The 20,694-nt window shown below is 37.9% G+C and overlaps 1 protein-coding gene across 1 annotated transcript; it reads left to right on the forward strand.

The window, feature by feature from the left end:
- The first annotated feature begins 113 nt into the window (after positions 1 to 113).
- On the forward strand, positions 114 to 17,775 carry CDNF (cerebral dopamine neurotrophic factor). The gene is made up of 4 exons (XM_072401755.1): positions 114 to 217; positions 10,507 to 10,634; positions 14,981 to 15,122; positions 16,099 to 17,775. The coding sequence occupies exons 1-4, from the start codon at positions 142 to 144 to the stop codon at positions 16,182 to 16,184; spliced, it is 432 nt and encodes a 143-aa protein (XP_072257856.1). The 5' UTR covers positions 114 to 141; the 3' UTR covers positions 16,185 to 17,775.
- The last annotated feature ends 2,919 nt before the right edge of the window (positions 17,776 to 20,694 follow it).

The raw sequence follows: 20,694 nt of genomic DNA on the forward strand, positions 1-20,694 counted from the left end.
GCACGCTCTGTCTCCTGTGTTTAACCAATCGTAAACCTGTAAAGGCTGATAGAGAACAGGGGGGCGGTCCCTGAAGCAGTCCATTGACTATGACATAAGGGGAGAGGGAGGAGCCGTGTTCTGCGTATATAGACGAGGAGGATGGCGGTGTGCTGGGTTTTTGTTGCTGTGTTGTGTATTCTCCCGGGGACATGGGCTGCTCCGGCTATGTGTGAAGGTGAGGGCGGCTCTGCCTGCATGGGGTGCTGTGCTTCCTGCATGTGTTATGCACAGACTACAGCTGGGAGCGAGTACACCGGGCCACCTCTGCTGGGGAAACTGGAAGGCTGCCATGTGTAGGGGCTACCAGAGCAACCATGTCTGATCCACAGAACGGCCATATCTCTGCTTTGCTTTCTGTTACTCTTTATAATAACACTGTTGGGGTGTATCTGCTAACATTATACTTGTACAAAGCCCATGTTAGGTTGTACATTACAACTTCTCAGCTTACACCTGCAGATCTCTGGGTCACATCACCTTTTCAGGCAGTAGGAATCTCACCCATTCTTCTAAGTCTCCTCCTAGCACCCTGCTGTCTATCCTTGCAGCCCTTTAGTGCTTACCATGTGGCATTCTGGTCTTGTTAAGTGGCTGGGGGAAGATAAGCGACCATCACCCCATTTGTCTCGGGCAAGAATAATGTTGTGTGTGTATGAACCTTAAAGTGAAACTTAAGTCCCCCTTTGCAATATACAGGTTTAGGCAGGTGGTTTTTGCAGAAAGGGACAGGCATTGTCCTTGCTTCATTAACCCATCTTACTTGCCTAAACACAACAGGGAGCTCTCAAAAAAAGCTGAGCACTTCTCTTTAATACAACTCCCTGATCTTTGTAGTTGCAGGCATTGTGGAGCAATTCATTCTTAAACAATATAGCAGAAGCATTTAGGTTGGTAGAAAGCTTAGTAGCTCAGCTTGTGCTGCCTCTCCCGGGAACTCCTGCATATTAGTGATTGGAGGGCTGTGGGGTAAGAAGAAAGGCGGGGTGATCTATCAACATAGAATACAGGTAGTCCCTGGGTTAAGGACATCCGACATACAGACGACTCCTAGATATGAAAAGGGCTTCCGCTTGAAGGGTGGAGGGCAGTTTGCATGACTTGCAGAAGAAATCTTTTGCTAAACACAGCTGAGGGTGTGGGTGATCTTGGGGGGGCTTTTTCTGCAGCCTTTTGTAACTAATGGCCAAGACAAACTCTGCAGTTGTTTCTTTTTGCATATCAAAGCACAGCTTGCTCCAGAAGTTAATGAATGTCTAGGCTTTGCATTGTTTGTGATTAGCTCACAGTGAGGTTTTTATACAGTAACTGACACTATGCTGCCTAATAATATGTTGAGACACACATCTGTCCTAATTGCATTTATTAAAATATTGTACTTGTTCCGACTTACATACAAAAATTCAACTTAAGAGCAAACCTACAGTCCCTAACTCTTATGTAACCCGGGGACTACCTGTATATAACACATTAGGGCACAGAATGTTTCCTAAGTCTATTTTTTTTTTTTAAATTGGTAAAGACATCCCAAGGTACCCCAACTATACTAAAGTAGAAGAAAACACCAGATCCGGCACATAATTACAAGTTTTTACTTCTATTGGTATACAGTGCTCTGCAGTCCCTGTATTGAATCTGCTATCTGAAATTCATGCCGGGAGTAAACGGATTATCGATTGTCAACCTGTATTGTGTTTTCATGGCACATGCGGACCTGGCATGGCCAGAGAAAGTCCAATAACTAACTTTATACTGGGTGGTACATTAGATTCAGAAGAAAACAAAATCAGCAAGTTTCTAAAACTCCTTCAAGAACTATTGCTTCTGTATAATGATTGATTGCTTTGTATGTTGTTGTTATGTTATAAGAATAATAAAATAAACACAATGATAACTAAACAATTGTCCTCTATTGTTTGTGTTTTTACTAAAGTTTGTGTGGAATGTTTTTTGTTTGATTTTAATGTGTACTGAGAGTGCTATTACTAACTTTTTAAAACACAACTAAACTTTCTTTTTACATTGGCTATATGCATGTCAGATTTATCAAAATGAAATGTGTTCAATGTTTTAGGGCTTGTTCTGACCAGACGTTAGGGTGCAGTTACCACACACTTTTGAACTGTACCCATGGTTGAGACGTCACATTAAAGTCTCACCCACAATAGCCCATAGGGAATAAATGAGAATGGTAGAGATCAGGTCAGGTGAGCCCCACTGTAAAATATTCCAACGATGCTGAGAACCAGCAGTGGGATTGGCCAAGTGCCTGGCAAATCGTGGCAACTGCCCGGAAATCACTGCTCCCACCGCTGGTCTGAACAATCCCTTACAGACTGTTCTCTTTAGAAAGCCACTCTTGTGTGGAAGCAGTGGTTTCACTGCAGAGGTCTGTTAAGTGAGACCTACAGGTGAACAAAGAGTTGCAGAGTCCCAGGATAGCATAAACTATGTTTTAGTGGTTTTGGGTTGCCAGGCTTGTTATATTCAAGTGTACAGAAAAAAAGGAGAGAGGAAGAGAGACCAGGCTTTTTGATGGCAAGGTGCAACAATATGGTTTTAATGTTTTAAGTTCGAAATTAGCTCCTAACAGTCCAACTGAACACTATTGCATAAACAGATTCTAAATAAGTTTAGTGGTATTACACAATTTATAGGTGGTTACAGTCAGTATATATAATACAATCAAATCTCAAATTGCCCAGCGTGTTTTGCCGTTAGGCTTCCTCAGGGGATTGCTTGAGATAACAGTAAACGTCAAACCACTATGTAAAGCTGAGCCTGAAAACATCTGTCAAGTGTCACCATCACTGTACCCCAAATTAGGAATTTATGAATCTACTCGTCCAAGAGTCTCAGGAATGGTATAAGTCATGGACATAAAAAGTGATCAAGAAATAGTATTGAGGATTCAAAGCTTCAGAAGTATTGGAGAGAAGGTTTGTTCTTGAGAACTGCTTGTATTGAGTAATACTGAGAAATGGTCAGTATCAAAGAATTCAGTATGCATTAGTGACTTCACCTTAGATGATATGTATGTACCAGTCAGATGTAAAAGGTCTGAAGAAATCTTTTTTTAAAGATGAATTAAACCTTGGTGGTGTCGGCGTCCCGTGCCTTATTCTACTCACACCACCAACGATTCTGTAAAAAAAGATTATCCCGAGACTAGGCCGAAACAAACTACCAAAGCGGGATGCGGCTCTAGGGCCGCCTCTTGCTGTGGTTCCCTCAAGAGAATCCCTCTCTTCCGCGATGCATACGGAGGAGAGCGAATGTTCCCTATTTACCCTGGCGCCTGAAGTGTTAATGCTGGCCGGGGTAAATAGGGAATTCCCTTCAGGGGTGTTCCTGGTGGGGCGTGGAGCCATTAGGGCGGGACTCGAGATCGAGTTCCGCCTAGTGTGCTCCTGCCCACCCCTGAAATGGCCTGGTGCCCAAAAAAGTTTGATGACCCCTGCCCTAAAACTAAACAAAGTTCTGCTGCGCTAGGTATCTACTAAGACAGCAATACTCTATTTATAGTAAAATTATGGGTTACAAAACAATGTCAGGAAATTTTTGTATGAAATCAGCAGAGTGTCTGTTCCCGAAGCGTTTCGCCTGATTTGGGCTTCCTCAGGGGATTGGGAGACTTGGTGTCTGCTGATGGTTAAACCTCATAACACACAGTAAGTACCTCTGGCATGAAATGAACATATTCCTATTTGAGGAGGAGCTGACTGGATAGGTTGGGGTTTTTAAGCCGTGGCCCCTAGTTCAACTCTAAAACACATCCAAATTGGGTGCGGAATGTTCTGACACCTTTTTCTAATTGCCAGCATTATATTTTTCAGCAATTGATGGTACAGTTGCTGTTCTTTGGGAATGGACCTAAGGGGCTACTTCGCTATTCATGTCAGTAAGCCTTGAATGACATTGACCTGTCACCTGATGGGTGTCCTTACTTAAATCAAAGTTTTGGTAGGTAATAACCACTTCATACTGAGAACACCCTACATCTCCACCCTTTTGGAGATGCTTTGACCCAGTTGTCTTGCCATCACAATTAGGCCATTGTCAAATCTCCCAAGACCTTATACTTGCCCATTATTTTTTTCAATCACACCACCTTCAATAATGGAATGTTTACTTGTTGCCTATGTCCCTCACATTGGCAAGTGCTAATGTATGGGGACATTTACTTAAATACTCACCTCACCTGACAGTGGTTTTAATGTTTTGGCTGATATATTTAACTGATTTGAACTGAAAGTTTAGTTGGGCACTATGTGCATGTTGTGTATATAAAGATTACAAAGGAATAAACTGAACTCTTGCTAAATGTTTTAGTGTATTTTAGAACAGTGGGAGTGTTACACTGCAATGCACTTTATTTAGTTCATTACTATCTTAACTAGTAAAAGTAGCAGCTTGAATGTTGATTTAACACAAGATAAAATTAGAAGTGATATTTCCCCTTCACTGCAGCTGCCCAGCAGATGGCAATCCTGCACTAAAATACAACCTGGAATCTGCAAGGTATGGTTTACCTGGAATCTGCAAGGTATGGTTTACCTGGAATCCTTACTGGAAACTTGTAAGAAATGGGAGGTTGCCATTAATTACTTCTAAGTATGGCCTAGCTCTCATTCCAAAGCTTGTGCTTCATTACTTTCTGAATCTCCCACCTGGAAAAGGTATGCAGTTAAAATGTCAAAATGAAGTCTGAACTTCTAATTTGCACATTTACAGGCCAGTGGCATTAGGTCAACATGGCAAGGACTTTGAGGAGAGATAGTAAATATGCTGATCAGGCCAGTCAAGCCATATCTGCATTCTTGTTCCTGGCCCAAGATTTATTGTCAGGGTCACAGCCAGGTAGCTCGCATTTTTAGAAGAAGAGGTCAATACCTGCAACATCCACATTTTTCTCATATGTTTCCTTCATAAAGAACATTGCACTGTATTGCTGTTTATACTACTATTTATCTTTTTTTATATACATATTGTAAGCTTTAACATCACCAGTATTTAATATGCTTAAAAAGGCTAACAAACGAATGCAACATGGGGAAAATTCAATACAATGTGTTAAAAACAAGGATGCTAACATGTCAACTCAGGTGCACTTAGCAGGCATTAATTTGTGTTCGTTTTTATGTTTTTGTTCCAAAGCAGCCTCAGTATAGTTTTGCTTACTAAGAGTGAAACTCCAAAAATCCTGTAACTCCTGTAATAAAAAATTGTAAAATATTAGCAGTAAAGTAGGGACTGACAGAATAAATCACAACACACACCAGGGGATAGAGACATTCTAGAATTGTCAAATGGTGACGGAAGGAAAAGCCATAGGCTGTGCAGCTTGAACACTGAGCAGTTCAGATTCCTACCTGCCTACCAGAGAAGTAAATATTCAATGTCTACTATTATAGGAGACACGTTTTAGATTTTTGTCTGGAAACTGATAAACTCACAACAAAACAAGAGATTAATAATTTGCATTTCTGTGTAAATTCTGTTTACATTACAGTAAGTGTGATATTATCTCTTATAAAAGACCACAGACAAAAAACAAATATTTTCTAATTATTCCCCATACTAAAATAAATGCTTGTCTTGTTACATAGCCTTTTTACATTTTTCGGTTGTATGACAAAATAGTAAATATGGGTTAATGTGCCAAGGTAATCATAAAAAAGTAACCCTTTCCGACATTTAAACATGTTTGTAATATGTTACTTTAAGTATTATGTAAGTTACCTTTTAGCATAAAATATTACTTAACAGTATTTATATAGCGCCAACCTTATACGAAGTGCTGTACATTAAATAGGGGTTGCAAACGACAGACTAAGACAGTGACACAGGAGGAGGAGAGGACCCTGCCCAGAAGAGCTTACAATCTAAGAGGTGGGGAAGCAGCATACAATAGGAGGGATCAAATTAAATTGGTTTCTTTTTTTCATGATGCAAACATTACAAATATGGTCACAATATTTAGCTCAGCTTCTGTAAATGTTACTACTTCATTCTTATTATGGGCAGACAATATACTGATGAATCATAGTGGAATCTGAACATAAGTTGAATGGAAGGTGTGTTGGATAGATATTGCAGGTGTGTGCATTGTAAATGATGTCTCTTATTGTTCCTGAAGCGTAGGACAACACTGTTCTTTCTAGAAAAGAATATTGCTGCAGTTCAGTAATTAGCGAATAGGAATATTAATAAAATATATAATTTATATGCTGTTAGAACCAAGGAGTATTAGGAAAAATGTGTTTTAATACATTATATTTGTTATATGTGTATAGAAGCATTGCTATGGAATGTTCTACTTTACTACTATAGTAAGATAAAATGTCTATAAAAAGCACCCCACCTCCTCTGCACTGCATATACCTAAAGTATCTTCTTCATGCTCAACATTTTAACAAGATAGGGGTAGGATAGAGACTACCTGAATTCCACTACCTGAATTTAGAGAAAAGAGGAAAACATCTGTAATGCTATGAGCATGCACATTTGGCCCATAAAACAGAATCTGTCCACCACTTTGCTTCAATACACTGTCTGTACTCACTTATCAACTAGGTTGCTCTGTTCAATTTTGGCTTTGGTTGGGCTTTAGAAATTGCATTCCTTGAAATTGAGTAGGAGAGTAAGCAAGTCACAGTTGCATTGGCTGCTGGGAGCACATTGTAGGTGTTTCTTTAGTTGTAGGACACAATGCAAAACACTCTCATTCTAAACAGCACCGTAAAAGTTATAATCATGTATATTATATAGTCCACTCTAAATTGATTTAGTCAGTTCTGCATCACCCCCTAAGTAATGAAATCATGCACCTACCTTTTTTGCTAAAAAAAATATGTTAGCCCTTCATCATATCTTTTTCTGGTGAAGCATGTTACATATAGCATTGGTGGAAAACCTCTGCATATGGCCATGAAGGATCCCCCTACAATTTATCCAGGCAGTGTCCTGCAGCCAAGTGGAGGAACAGAGCTCTGTGTAGAATCTATGGCTGGAGCAATCTTGGTGTAGTGAATCTATCAGACTATATTTTACAAAGCTGTTTTATGCCATGCCCAATATTCAGCATATTTAATCCATGCAGATTATTGGTGTAGGTCTTTGCACACATTACACGTCTTCTTTTTCTCAAGTTGTCCCACTTTCATATTTCCAAAGGTGGTCTCTACTTATAAAACATGGAATCTGACATTCCTTCAAACATTCCCTGGTGGAAATCGATTACCACTTGTGAAACACATGGACCTTGAAGATTCCCATGAGGGAATGTGTTACCTAGTGTTGTACGCTAAGAGGAGTAGTGATATCACTTTCACAGTCACATACCAGGCAATTGTCCTCTATTTGGGGGGACTTTTCATCTTTCAAGTCCCTGTCCTCTTTATTTGTCCCTCTTTTGGGTGGATTTATATATCTCTAATTATGTATTTAAAGAGGAACTATACTCTAAACACCAAAATACAAAACAAAAACACACTTGCCTTCAGGCCCACAGGGCAGTCCAATCACTCTGGGGGTGTCTGGCATTGGGTCCAGCGCCGTCTCGGCATCTGTCCTGGAGCCGGCGCTCCGGGCGCTGCCATCTTCGTCTTCTTTTCCGGGTTCTTCATCCTACATCACCAGACCCAAGCGCGAGATCAGGTGACGTAGGATGAAACAAAAACTTTTGCAGATCTCACTATGCATGCGTGAGATCAGCAAATTTTGCTGTTTGAGCAAAAAGGCTACTTCTGCGCATGCCTGAGCATTTCCTTCGGGCATATGCAGAAGTAGCGCTCAAGAGCCTCCTGGTATGCCTGACGTAGGTATCTCGAGAGGCTTTGTGCTCCCATTCATTCTCAACCGCCTAGGCAGCCGAGATTTAGCAGGTGGTGCTGCACCATTTTCTTTTTTTTTTTAAAGGGTGTTGCACCTTAAAACAAAAACAGAATTTTATTTTACATAAAACCGTTCTGTACCCTTTTATGCAAAGTGAAAAATCTGAGTTTAGGTAGGCTTTATCTGTCAGGAAATGTGCAGCTTCACATGTCACCTGCTGGTGGCACTGTGGTTCAGCATGTCTTATATGTGCTTCCATTGGCAACCAGTAGGGGGCTTGTTATTTGTAGGCATACATATTCAGGCTTTACATGCCTGACTCACATGCCTTAGCATTGGAACTGTATCACTGAATCTTGCTGGTGCTTTGGTTACTTGCCTTTTAAAATCCTGTCCCAGCCTTGTTCCTCCATCTGATATTATTGCCCATTTGTATATAGTTTGCTGTCACTGTGTGTTTAAGGGTTGCTGCACTATTCACAAAGACATTTTCCTGAAATGGACAAAATGACCTTGTCAGTTTGAACTATTAAAAGTGGCTTTGAAGAAATTTAAGTAATTTGAAGATGACGTTCTCCAGAGTGCTTACAACTTCAGAGCTCAGTGATATCTTGTTTAAAAATGTATTCACTGCTTGTTATGAATATAAACTTATTTTAATGTCAATATTCTGGCCACCAGTTTACCTGAATGGAATACTGTGTCTAAAGCTGTGATTGTTCTAGCGCAGTTTAAATTACTTTCTGTACTTGGCTTTGTACACAAATCTTGACATTACTGGATGTGGAAATCAGTATATTAGAAACAGGATTTTTTTCTGAAAATGATTCTTTAGCATGCATGCTACTGGAACAGGCCAATGGGGCACAGAGTTGCAGTGGGTACACAGGAGTAAACGGCACAACAGGTGGGGCTCACACCTAAAGGAAACATTGCATAAGAAAACACATGGAATGTCATTGCTGACCTCTTCTAAAATCCTATGTCATTGCCTATCATCTTGAGACCCTCTGGCAGGATCAAGTATGCAGATAAAGATGTTTGATTTTCTCTGACTTCCCTTTATGTGTCTTCTATACCATTTCAGTGACTTAGAAAGTGCTAAAGCCAGGCATCTACAATTTGTATATGGAGGTTGACAATCGCAGCTTCCAAGAATTTTACAATAAAGTCTGTAAGATGACTAGTTCTCTTAAAACAGTATCAGCGACATACATTCATTTTCTTCAACAGGATTGGATCTTCTTAGATTCAGTGAGATATTGCACATTACAGATACTTATAGGATTGTTGTAATCTTGGAAACCATTTATTTACTACTGGCAAAAGAACACACTGAAAAAATGTTACACCAATTTGTTCTATATTCAGAAAATAGAATTCTCTATTAAGTAACTCTTCAGGAAACATCTTTTCTTATCATAGGGGAAGTTCTGCACTTCATGGTTTTGTAGTGATGATCTACAAGGCTGCTTGTGTAGTGCTGAACTGATAAAATAAAGTTGGTCAAGTGTAAAGTGGAAAAACACATCATGATTTTATTTTACCTTTTTTTTTTTTTTTTTTATCACATTTCTTTTCTCTTTTTCTCATGTAAACTAAATGTGATCTTTTGAATAATTTTTGGAAATATAGAAGGCTTAAAACGAATAACAACCACTATCTTATGCACAGGATGCACTGCTGATCTTGTGTTGTTGTTATTGCGTTAACTCTAATAAGGTTTTTTCTTTTTCTATTTTTTACAACAAAAAAAACACAATTCAATCCAACACAAGTGATACAATCAGGCAAGAAAGTAAAACTGGCTGGTAATTCTGGGGAACCGAAGAGTGTGTCCCTTCCTTTTCCCCATCATGCTGAAAATAGGCCACATGCATGTAAAATTACAGGGCAGTTGAGAGATTAAAAAAGGGAACACAAAACAAAGGGATCTCTCTTTAAATTAGCCAGTTCCCAGTACTGGGGGTGTAGGGTCTTTGGCATTGCTAGTGACAAGGAATGATACACAGCGAAAGGAATAAGAAAACATTTTTGCCCAGAGTAGTTTCCCACTAACGTGATCTGGTCTTTTAAAAACCAAACCAAATTTCCATTACTGCTGGTAAAACACAAATATTGGCTATGCCACTTTTTGCATGCACTTTGCGCATACATGGAAACTTTTCAACTTTATCAACGTAGTGGGACTCAGAAGAATAAAGAGAAAAACTCTCCAAAGTGAATTGAACATTGGAAGATCTAACCTTGGTATCATGTTAGATTTCCATTGTTTTCCTTTCTGCTGACAATGTTAGAAAAGACAAATAGAGACAAATTCTCCTTCAAGGGTCATACAGCATTATAGCTTCCAGAACCTCTGCAGAGTACAGTTTTTTCTATAAGAAAAAAGGCGGTCGCAGGATGAAGAGGACCCAACGGCAGTGACAATTTCAGGGACCAGGTAAACTGTATTTAGTGGGTCCATGTCTTTTTTAAATATGTTGCCTATTGTGTTATACATTTCTGAAACAATCTAGTATGGAATAGATAAAATTCAACATCACATAAGAAATAGTAAAAAACATTTTATGGAAGTGTCCTACAAATAACATAATTTTGAAATTGATTTCCTTTTTTTTCCTCCTTTAGTCTGTAGGGAATATCTACAGAGATTTTACCAGTCTTTATTAGAAAAGAAATTTGAATTTACCCTGACTGCCATAGAGAAAGAATTAATCAACACATGCAGAGATGCTACGGGAAACGAAAACCGCCTGGTAAGAATCAACATGTTTTTTTCTGTGGACAAATCTATCAGCGAGGCTTTGGTTCAAAGTGTACTTGGCAATGTGACAAACATGTACAAAGCACATTGATGTGTAGTGGAATATGCAAACTTTTGTTCCACTTCGCAAAGGTACAGAAAGCAGGTAGCTTATTAATAGAATTCTTTTTTCTTTTTAAATGTAATTTATACAGTCTATGGTTATTAAACAGAAGGTTGTAGTTTTACGGAACGTACAATTATACGTATGTGTGCAATGTTCATTATTAAAAAAGAATCATACTGTTCCTAATATCGTCTTCTAAAAAAGGTTCATAAACAGAAAGTAAATCAATATTTCAATAAAACCATTCTATGTACCCTAAAGCTGGAGGGTTCCGGTGCTAGCAGAAAAGCTTTGCTCCACCCTTAGAAAGTGGTTATCCCAGTTGCTCCGCACAACTTCACAACCTATCCTAAAATAGAATATTAACCCTTTTAAAAGTTGTATTATCAATGTATTTTCAACCATATTGATTATAAATTAGCATAGCTGCCCATCTACATAACCCAAGCCAAATTATGGGCAAATATAACCTGTAATGATATGGCTTTGCCGTGCAGGTACAAGGCTAAACTCCAGTTATCATTTCATGGCTATACATAAGAGAACATATCTATGTATCTGTCCTATTCTAAAGGAGTGTCATTGTTACATGTGCACAATTGTACATTTCTATGAATCTACTAGTGCTAGCTTACTTGGGGACTTACAACTTAATCAAAAGCTGCCCCTTCATAATAAAAAACATTCAACCCCTCCTTCCTAGTTACAGTCTTGGCTACTCTCTCAATGGATCCTGTGCATTTCCAGGAACAGTCACCCATGTAACCCTGAGATTAGACCTACACACAACATTTAAGGCCTAGTGTATACATGGGCCACTTTTCACCTCTGATCCAATAGGAAAATCAGAAGAGAACCTGTCGGAATATTGTCAGTAACTAATCGCAAGCAACTGATTTTTAGGTTTCTGATAAGATCTGGATAAATGAAATGTTAGTAAATACAGATGGAAGTACACAAGTCATAGAATGCGTCTGAATGATCAATCATCTTCAATTAGATTTTTAAATCTTCTTCTGCAAAAAATGATTAAAAGTATGTATCATATTTCAAGACTTCTGACCAATTGATTGCCGGTAAGAAAATATATTTGTTCAGTCAGTTGAGCAGAAAAATGGCAGCACTACTTGACAGCTATTTGTGTATACTAAGCCAAGAACTTACCCACACAGTCCTCATTCTTCTTGAATAGCAATTACTCTTACTACCTCTCAGACTTGCAACACGCTTAACCCTCCAAATGTTTTCTAGCTTTCAAATTGTGAATCGCAGTTTAGGGTTCATTAAAAGGAAACTGTGTCTTATAAACTTTTCTTTAGCCATGCTAAAAAATATTATCAGCTCATCTAAAATAAACCCAATAATAACTTTTAAAAATGTTGTATCATAATAATTTTTAATTTTATATTTATACAGTGGTTGTCATATTACAAAGACATAAGCTACTTCTTGGTGTTCAGTGCAGTGCAGTATTGTTACTTTGTGTTCCTTCCCCCAGTGCAAGTCACTGAGTCTGCAGAATCATTAAAGACAATACATTCCTTGTGTGTCCAATGTGTTATCTCAACAGCTGTTAGGCTGGTTCATTGTAGTAGTAACTCTTAAAAGCTAATATAAAAATCCCAAAAAGCAGGTACATACAAATCACATTATAGATGACCAGGGCAAACCAGAAAAAATACAAACAAGTGATATGTAATGCCAGGAATTCATTGTGCGATAAATTTTGTTAAAAATTATGTTATAAATTAATATAATGAGTAGTGCTGTGTGAAGGATACTAACCTTTTCACATCAATTCCTAGCACAAAAGACTTTATTTTTATTAGTGATGAGTTGATATGACTTCATCTTCTCTGATAGTTGTTGCTTAGAATGGAGTGCCATGATCACTTTGATCTGTCATTAGAAACTATTAGAGATGAGAAAACTTCTTAAGCTGTGGTATGTCAGTCTGATCCCACGCATAGCATGAAAATATGCTATATTTTGAAGATTTTGATGCTTGTCATTAAGGTTTTACACACATACACAGCTATTTTACTGCTGACACCAATATTTCTATATAAGAGGTAGAAAATAGTCTAAAACTGATAAAACTTTTGGCTATTCATACACTTTAAAGTGGAGTGAGGGTTAAATGAGAGAAAGTAAGGAAAGTACAAAAAGATTTAAAGTTTCTATTATGTTGAACTGCCGGACATACCCCTGCCAGCCTTATATTCACCTGTCCCAGATCTCAAGGGATATCATAAGTGAAACCACCAAGCTGCTCATATTCTAACCTGGGCTTGTGAATGTTGTGCATTATGCTGAAACATGCGGTATGAATCCTTCATGGGATTAAATGGAGGGCATGCTCTGCACTGTCCTACTTAGGTAAGTAAGCAACTCAGAAGAGGTTGGCGTGGAGTGGTGGAGAGATTCATCTTAAAAGTTTATGAGGAAAGCACTGAAGTTTCCAGGTTGGGTCACTTGGTACTCCGAATCCCCTTTCCTGAGCATCTGCTCTGTAATAATATTACAACATTAGAATGCTGAAGGGTTGCCAAGTCACTTCTTGAAAATGAAGAGCAGAGTGAGCTGGCTCATTCAAGAACCTTATCTTTGGTAAGACCTGCACTGTAGAATTATTTTTTGTATATCAACATTTTTTTTGCACTATCAATTACTGATATACAGCAGACCACATGCATTGGACAATGCCTTTTATATTTGGCAATAAAGCATAAATATGTATCCTTGAATATGCATATTTATATGTCAGCAAGCTAACAAAGACACCCCCAAGTAGCTCCAAATAGATTCAGTAATGGTTTTGATGTAATTGCTTGTGTAAAATGTAGTTGGTTTAATATGTTGGTGCTATATAAATACAGTTTATTATTAATATTATTATTAATATTAATAATAATAATAATAATAATAATAATAATAATAATAAATAAATGTTTTTTAAAATGAAAACTACCCAAGTTTGTTCTGGTATCAGCCTCTTGCAGCCTCTGTGCAGCAAAGCTCCTACAAGTGCTGTTTCAAGGAAAGAACCAAGTAATGGAGACAGAAGCTCAGCCCTCAATGCTTCTCCTTTCACTGTCCAGTGACAGAAGTGGAGAACAGACCTGGAATAGAAAAGAAACTGCAGCACATTAAACTTCTGGATTAGATGGACTAGGCTGTTTCTAGCCTCCAACCTGCTACCTGAAGTTTACTTTACAAAAAAGTCGGATTTCAAATGAATATACATATTAAATGTGTGCTGGATTATTACAGTTATGTAATAACAAAATACAGTGATTGGTATTATTTCTAGTTTGGAAAGCTGCTGCAGATATGACTCTTACCAGTTAAAAAGGCGCCTAATATATGGCTAAGCCCTTCTTGTTTTCCTGGAAGACAACAGGAGACAAAAAGGTACATCATAACCATGTACTTCTACTAGGAAGAACATAACTCTTAACAACCATTAAACATATTACTGCGATCTAAAAACAAAACTAGCTATCACAGTTTTATCAATTGGAATGGATATTGCACCTATGTCTGTATAAATACTTTCTTGTCTGTAGTAATATACTGACTATCCTAGCCACCCTCCTTCTACCTGTGAAAAGCAGTAAGCTTATTAGCATGCAGAGGGGCAGTATCTCTATATCTCTTTATGTATTGCAGTGTACAATAAGAGTACACAATGCTGTGTACATGGTTTTTGTAAGCGAAAAACTAAATATTTTGTAGTTTTAGATAGCTGGCTCAATATTGAAACAGAAAGGCAATCTGCTTTGTCTACATAGTATTTTTATTTTTATTTTTTTGACAAAACTGAAACTTTTTTTTTCAAATTGAACTACTCAAATACTACCTATTTGTTGTACTAATGACACTCTCCCACAATTAAAAAGTCAGTAAAAAACAAATAACTGCATTTAAACAGGAAAATGTCCCATGCAGTGAGCTACCTCCACACTATTCTTATGTTTGTATAGGGAGAATATAAAATGCATGTACATACGATGCTCTAAGTTTTGGTTGAGCTCTCAAGCTTTTGGTCATAGGTAGTTTTCTTTATAACTCTTTTTATAGCTTTTTTTTGGCTAAATGTAGTTTATACTGCTGTCTTTCTTTCTGTGCTTTTTAACTTACAAGATGTCTTTTACACTGACTGACCAGTGTTTAGATATGTATGTTGTCATTATTTGGCCCATGTTTAACTTAACACTTTGTTTTATCAGTGTTATTATTTAGGGGCCACAAGTGATGCAGCTACAAAAATTCTAAGTGAAGTTACTCGACCTATGAGTGCTCATGTGCCAGTGTCCAAAATCTGTGAGAGACTAAAGAAGATAGACATTCAGATCTGTGAGCTGAAATATGGTATGCATTGTTTGAGTAATGCCATTATTGTAATATAAGCGTTTATGTCATGCTATTGGTGAAAATATAGCTTTATACTTTATAGGTCCATTGCTAAAGAACACATTATTAGCATATTTAATTGACCTTTAGATTTAATGTTATGAATATGAAGTTCAATATTCAATCTCCTTGGATTTTGCTTTCCCCTATTTTTGATCCTTCCCATCCTTTCAACTGGCAGTGCCAGACACAGGCAGGAGCAAAGTGTGTCGCTGCACAATGGCCATGGACCCTTATCAGCCAACAGGGTCCTCATGTTAGCTTCATGTCAGTTCAGTGGGGGGCCCCAGGTCAATTCTGCACAGGGGCCCACTGTTGGCTTTCAACCACTGTCAACAGGCTAATACAATTTTAGATAAAACCTTTTCTGACTTCATTGCATACCTTACTATTTTAAACACAGTGATGCCACAACTTGGTCTCCGTAGTTCTTTATGCAAAGCCGGCTAATCATAGTGATAGAAGGGGCTGAAAACAGCAGACTGCCTAGGTATCTCTGCATGTGATGCTGAGCTGACAGGTTTGTCAACTGTTTCTAACATAGATCTGTGCTTTTCAGTGTTGATTCATTGGGCCTGATTTATTAAAGCTCTCCAAGACTGGAGAGGATACACTTTTTATCAGTGAAGCTGGGTGATCCAGCAGACCTGAAATGGATTTCTTAAAAATCAGTTGCTATTTATTATGTTGTATGGCTGTAGCTGTTTTAGGGGTGGGATGCAGATGGAGATATGCTGGGTTTGTGTTAAATAGGAGTAAGGCCCACTTTAGAAACATGCAGATGTGTTATGTTCTATATGACACGTCTGTTTTGAAAGGATCAAAAGGGACATCAGATGGATCCCGTCACATTGCACATATTTTTTTAATGCTTGATTATATTCTCAAGGCTTTGTTTCCCTCATACATATTCTTCTTTATTTTTGTGACACAGATAAGAAGATTGATCTAAATTCTGCGGACTTGGCTAAACTAAGAGTTGCAGAGTTAAAGAAGATATTGGATAATTGGGGAGAATAATGCATAGCCTGCATAGAGAAAACAGAATATGTTCAGCTTATAAAGGAACTAGCTCCAAAATATACTGCACAAGACCAAAGGATGGATCTATGAAATGTCTTATCCCCAATAGGATAGGGGCTGCTGTGTAACAGTGGAAAAGAAAATGGAAGCAATTTTTATAACAATCCTTTTAGGTGTTGATTATATGGGCCTGATTTATTAAACTCTCCAAGGCTGGATAGGATACACTTTCATCAGTGAAACTAGGTGATCCAGCAAACCTGGAATGTATCTTATCCAGGATTGAAAACATTTCCTAACAAATAGCAAATGACTTTTAGGAAATCCATTCCATGTTTGTTGTATCTCCCAGCTTTACTGATTAAAGTGTATCCTCTCTAGCCTTGGAGAGCTTTAATAAATCAGGCCCCATGTTCTAACATTCAAGAAATAGCAGCAAAATTCTGCTCATCTGATAAAGCCTACACAGATTCTCTCTCTTGTTTCTGTCTTAATATGTAAAAATAAAGGATATGTTTCACAAACTCTTAATACATTTCTGGTAAATTGTGCAAAGTTATTACAAAGTACCAGAAACAGCACACTGACATTTCTATGTGTACTTATTGGCATGAATATTATAAATATCATACTGAATAGCAGGGAATCCAGGAGCATTGTGTGATCCCAGCGGGATTCATGCCATTGTCGTTCATTTAGGAGACTGAATATGTTTGCATTTTCTTAATGAATATTACATGTCCGGTGTGTCAATATGTTTGTATAAAAAATAAGTAACTTTCCTCTTGTATATCATTTATCTGTAAACCGGCCATACATGTTTGAATTCAATGTTGAATCAAATAGTTGACTGTGGGGTAGTTACTGCAGAGTGATTCATAAGGACCTGTTTATTCAGGATATTTTGTTTTAAAGCATGACTGTTCATTTTGATGATGTCAGACTTTTTGTATTTTAGCCATGTTGATGAATGCCAGGGATCCTGCTTTTGATTATATACCATATTCAAATAATTTAGATTGTAGCAAAACATTTTCACCAGAAAAAAAGAAAAGCTTATATTCATAAATTTGCTTAATCTTTTAAATGTAAAACATAAAAGCTTCCTAAAAAGACTTTGTCAGCCTAAGATGCATATATTTTAAATCATTTAATTACTCTGAAAAACAAACACATCAAAACACATAACATAACAGATACTGAAGTTGTTTTGGGAATTTGTATAGCATATATTTGAATTTCAGTGCAAGCAGTGTATTACTATGATCATGTATGCCGAGGGTATGATTCATGTCTAATCCTCATTTTGTGCTGTCTACTAGGCATTATTTTCTGCTGAGGTTGCCCCATGAAGAAATTATACTGCATGCTTAAACACAGTGTCTGGGACTTCATTCTGTTATAAAGCAACAGTCTGCACCAGTATTTCATGCTCACTAGGAAAGGCCTGTTTTCATCTGAAAATGATTTGTAATGTTTAACACTTCATGGAGGGACATATTCAGTTATCAACCAGATGAAAGCTATTGATTGCCTACAAATTAGCTGAAATACTGTATGATCTATGAATACATTTTTATAATCTATAGTGTACTGGTTTTCTCTAAAAGGAAATACCACTTTCTTTAAATAATGTTGATATACAAAATTACTAAACAGGCCTATTTTGTAAAGTAAATGTATTCATAGGCTTTTTATATTGATAAGCAGCTCAAAAGCATTTTCTAAACTGTTCAGAACTGAAAAATGTTTCTTCCTTGTAACCTTGGCCTCTGGGGTATTTATCACACAAAGAGAAATGTATCATTGCTTGTGGAAAGGAACTGTTGGTTGTGAGGAGATCACAAGATTCTTTTCCCTCCATTGTAAACTGTGTAAATAGCACTCAGATTGGTTATTTAGAGCAAGGGTCCCCAACCCCGGCCATGTGATAGGTGGGCCGGGGCTCTGGCTGGTGCACCCCCCAGTGGGAATAGTAGAAGGACCCCACTGGGGGGGGGGGCGCACCGGCCAGAGCCGGGGACCACGTCTCTGGCTTTGGTATTGCAGGCTCAGTGCAGTGGGCAGGTTGTGTTTCTGGACACAACATGCCCTCTCTCCCATCGTAGGCTCAGACCTGCAGTGGGAGAGTGGGCAGGTTTTTGCATCATGACGTCACTCTGGGGGAAGTTTCTTCTCCTTTGAGTGACACACGGCTTCCCGGGCATGCTCTGTCCCAAGTGAATGCATTAACTGGTCTGTGAGCTCCAAAAGGTTGGGGACCACAAATCTAAGCTACATAGCCAGATGCAAAGCCAGACCCAAAGTTGAACAAATCAAAAAACAAGAAACCTGGTGCCATCTCTGAACAATTTACAAGAGAGATGTTTTTTTAAAAACACAAAAATGTGGCTAATTTGCAAAAATTTGTAAAATTGATATCATTGTAAAATATATGTGTGACATTCTTGCAGCACGACTTTATACTAAGATAGTGGAACAGTATGACCTTTTTTGTTTTGATAGATCAGAATGAAGGAAAAACTGGGAAGTGAAATGCGTCATCTGCCTAGACAGGACAGGATATCTGATGATGCTCCAGGATTGGCTTGGGACCAACAGTATAAAACGTTATAAAAACACAATAGATTCTACTCATTTCTATCCTGATAAAATCTCAGATGTTAATGATGTGCTGGAAAACCCAATCAAAATACTTAAATAAATATCTCATCACTAAAATTCAACTAGGCAAACTGCAATGATTGTTGGAATAACTTTTATTTATTCTGGACATTGGTATAATGATATTATTTAGTTTATGTATAGAATACACGTAAAGCTTGACATTGTAAATCATTTTTATTGCTGCAGACCTGAACAAAAAAAAAATGGATATAAAATTAGGTATGTAATGAAAACATTTTTTTTTCATTTATTTTTATTAGCATTTTTATGGGTTTCTGGGGGTGGAGGAACCAGATAAAGCATAATATAAACAGAATAAGTTTCTGCTTTAACACATTTACCTAATTCTTAAAAAGAACTATGAAATGCAATGTTTGATTGAGTAAAAGTTCATATCACTTCAAGACACTGACGCTGATACTAAAACACAGAGTTCCATGAACTGCAACTTGATGCATGCCCCATAGTTGAAGGGTTAATTATTAAAGACCTTGACAGATCTTAAACGTGCAATCTTGATCTTCATTACCAACATAATTTTAAATATATTTTCTTCATAAATATTTCAAGGGAGAAAGAGGAGAAGGTTATTCTTTTGTTATGATGTCACTGATACATGCATGGATACTAGTATGGCTTGAACGATCAGGCTACATTGCCTATTCGCACTGGAGAGAGGTAACTCCATATGCAACGCAGTGGTGTTTTTCCTGCCCTACAATTGTAATTTTAGATAGCACTGAAGCTGTTTTGCTGGATGTTTCACTAGCTGCTAAGAGCTTGGAACATGATGAAAGAAATTTTCAGTATATTTTTCTTTGGCCACCTCACTAGTTGCACTGTGTAAAGTCTTGTGGTTGGCACAAATGAATGAACGAAGGATAACAAAGCAGCTGTTTGTTCCAAGGCCTCCAGGGATTAAAGATCATTAGATCTGGCTCAGGATATATTTTGTTTTAATGATCATTCTTTCTTCAAGTTCTTCCTTCACTTTGAGAGCTCAAGTTTTGGATGTAGGCAAAGAAGAAGTTTGTTGTTTGAAGGAAAGGATGCAATGGTGACACCTGTTACTCCGTACAGGTGCTGCAAAACATTCAGAGCACATTAAGGTGAAGATAAGGAATCCTACATACAAAATGCATGCTTTTCCGTGTTCCGGGTTTCTTACCTGCTTTGGGCATGAAAGGGAGACTGTGTCTTTTGAGCAACCTGGCACCAACGCACATGATGGACAAATGTCTGATGCCTCTTCTGTTGTTATCAAGCAGCCATGTGGACCTGTATCATGTGGGCACAATACAAAGGCAGACCCTATCCCAGAGGGCATTCGATGTTGTTTTTCAGAAAGGAATGGCATAAAAAATGGCAGCATGAGAGCTTCTTTTCGTGGCTCCATATTATCAGATAGCAATGCTACCTTGGGATCTAAACGGGAAACTGAGTTGGTCTCCATCCACACTCACATTCCTAGGCCTACTATAATCACTGTGCCAATGGTAAGTGTTGTTGTGTGGCAAAGCCTGATATTTTAAGTCATTGGGCAATGACAACCAGGTAAAATACTAAAATGATCCCTATATAGAGGATTATGTTGCAGAGCTTTCGTGACAGTTCAATATGTGGGAGAGGTATTGTAAACATTGTACGCTAAATGCATCACAATATGTGAATACCATAACTGTTCTTTAAAAAAAATATAGGAAACAACAAATGGAATTGAAGTTTTATAGCCAAACCCAATGAAAATTTTAAAACCGCAATTGTAGTGGGGCTTTCCCCACAATGCACGGGATAAATGTTTGTTTATGTCTATGGTTCATTAAATGTAGTTTTCCTTACC

Source organism: Pyxicephalus adspersus, chromosome 2, assembly GCF_032062135.1.
Source record: "Pyxicephalus adspersus chromosome 2, UCB_Pads_2.0, whole genome shotgun sequence".
Lineage (NCBI taxonomy): Eukaryota > Metazoa > Chordata > Amphibia > Anura > Pyxicephalidae > Pyxicephalus > Pyxicephalus adspersus.

Coding starts and splice junctions, on each gene's coding strand:
- CDNF (XM_072401755.1), top strand. CDS start 142: ATGGCGGTGTGCTGGGTTTTTGTTGCTGTGTTGTGTATTCTCCCGGGG. Junction 218..10,506: donor TGCTCCGGCTATGTGTGAAG/GTGAGGGCGGCT, acceptor TTCCTCCTTTAG/TCTGTAGGGAATATCTACAG. Junction 10,635..14,980: donor CGGGAAACGAAAACCGCCTG/GTAAGAATCAAC, acceptor TTGTTTTATCAG/TGTTATTATTTAGGGGCCAC.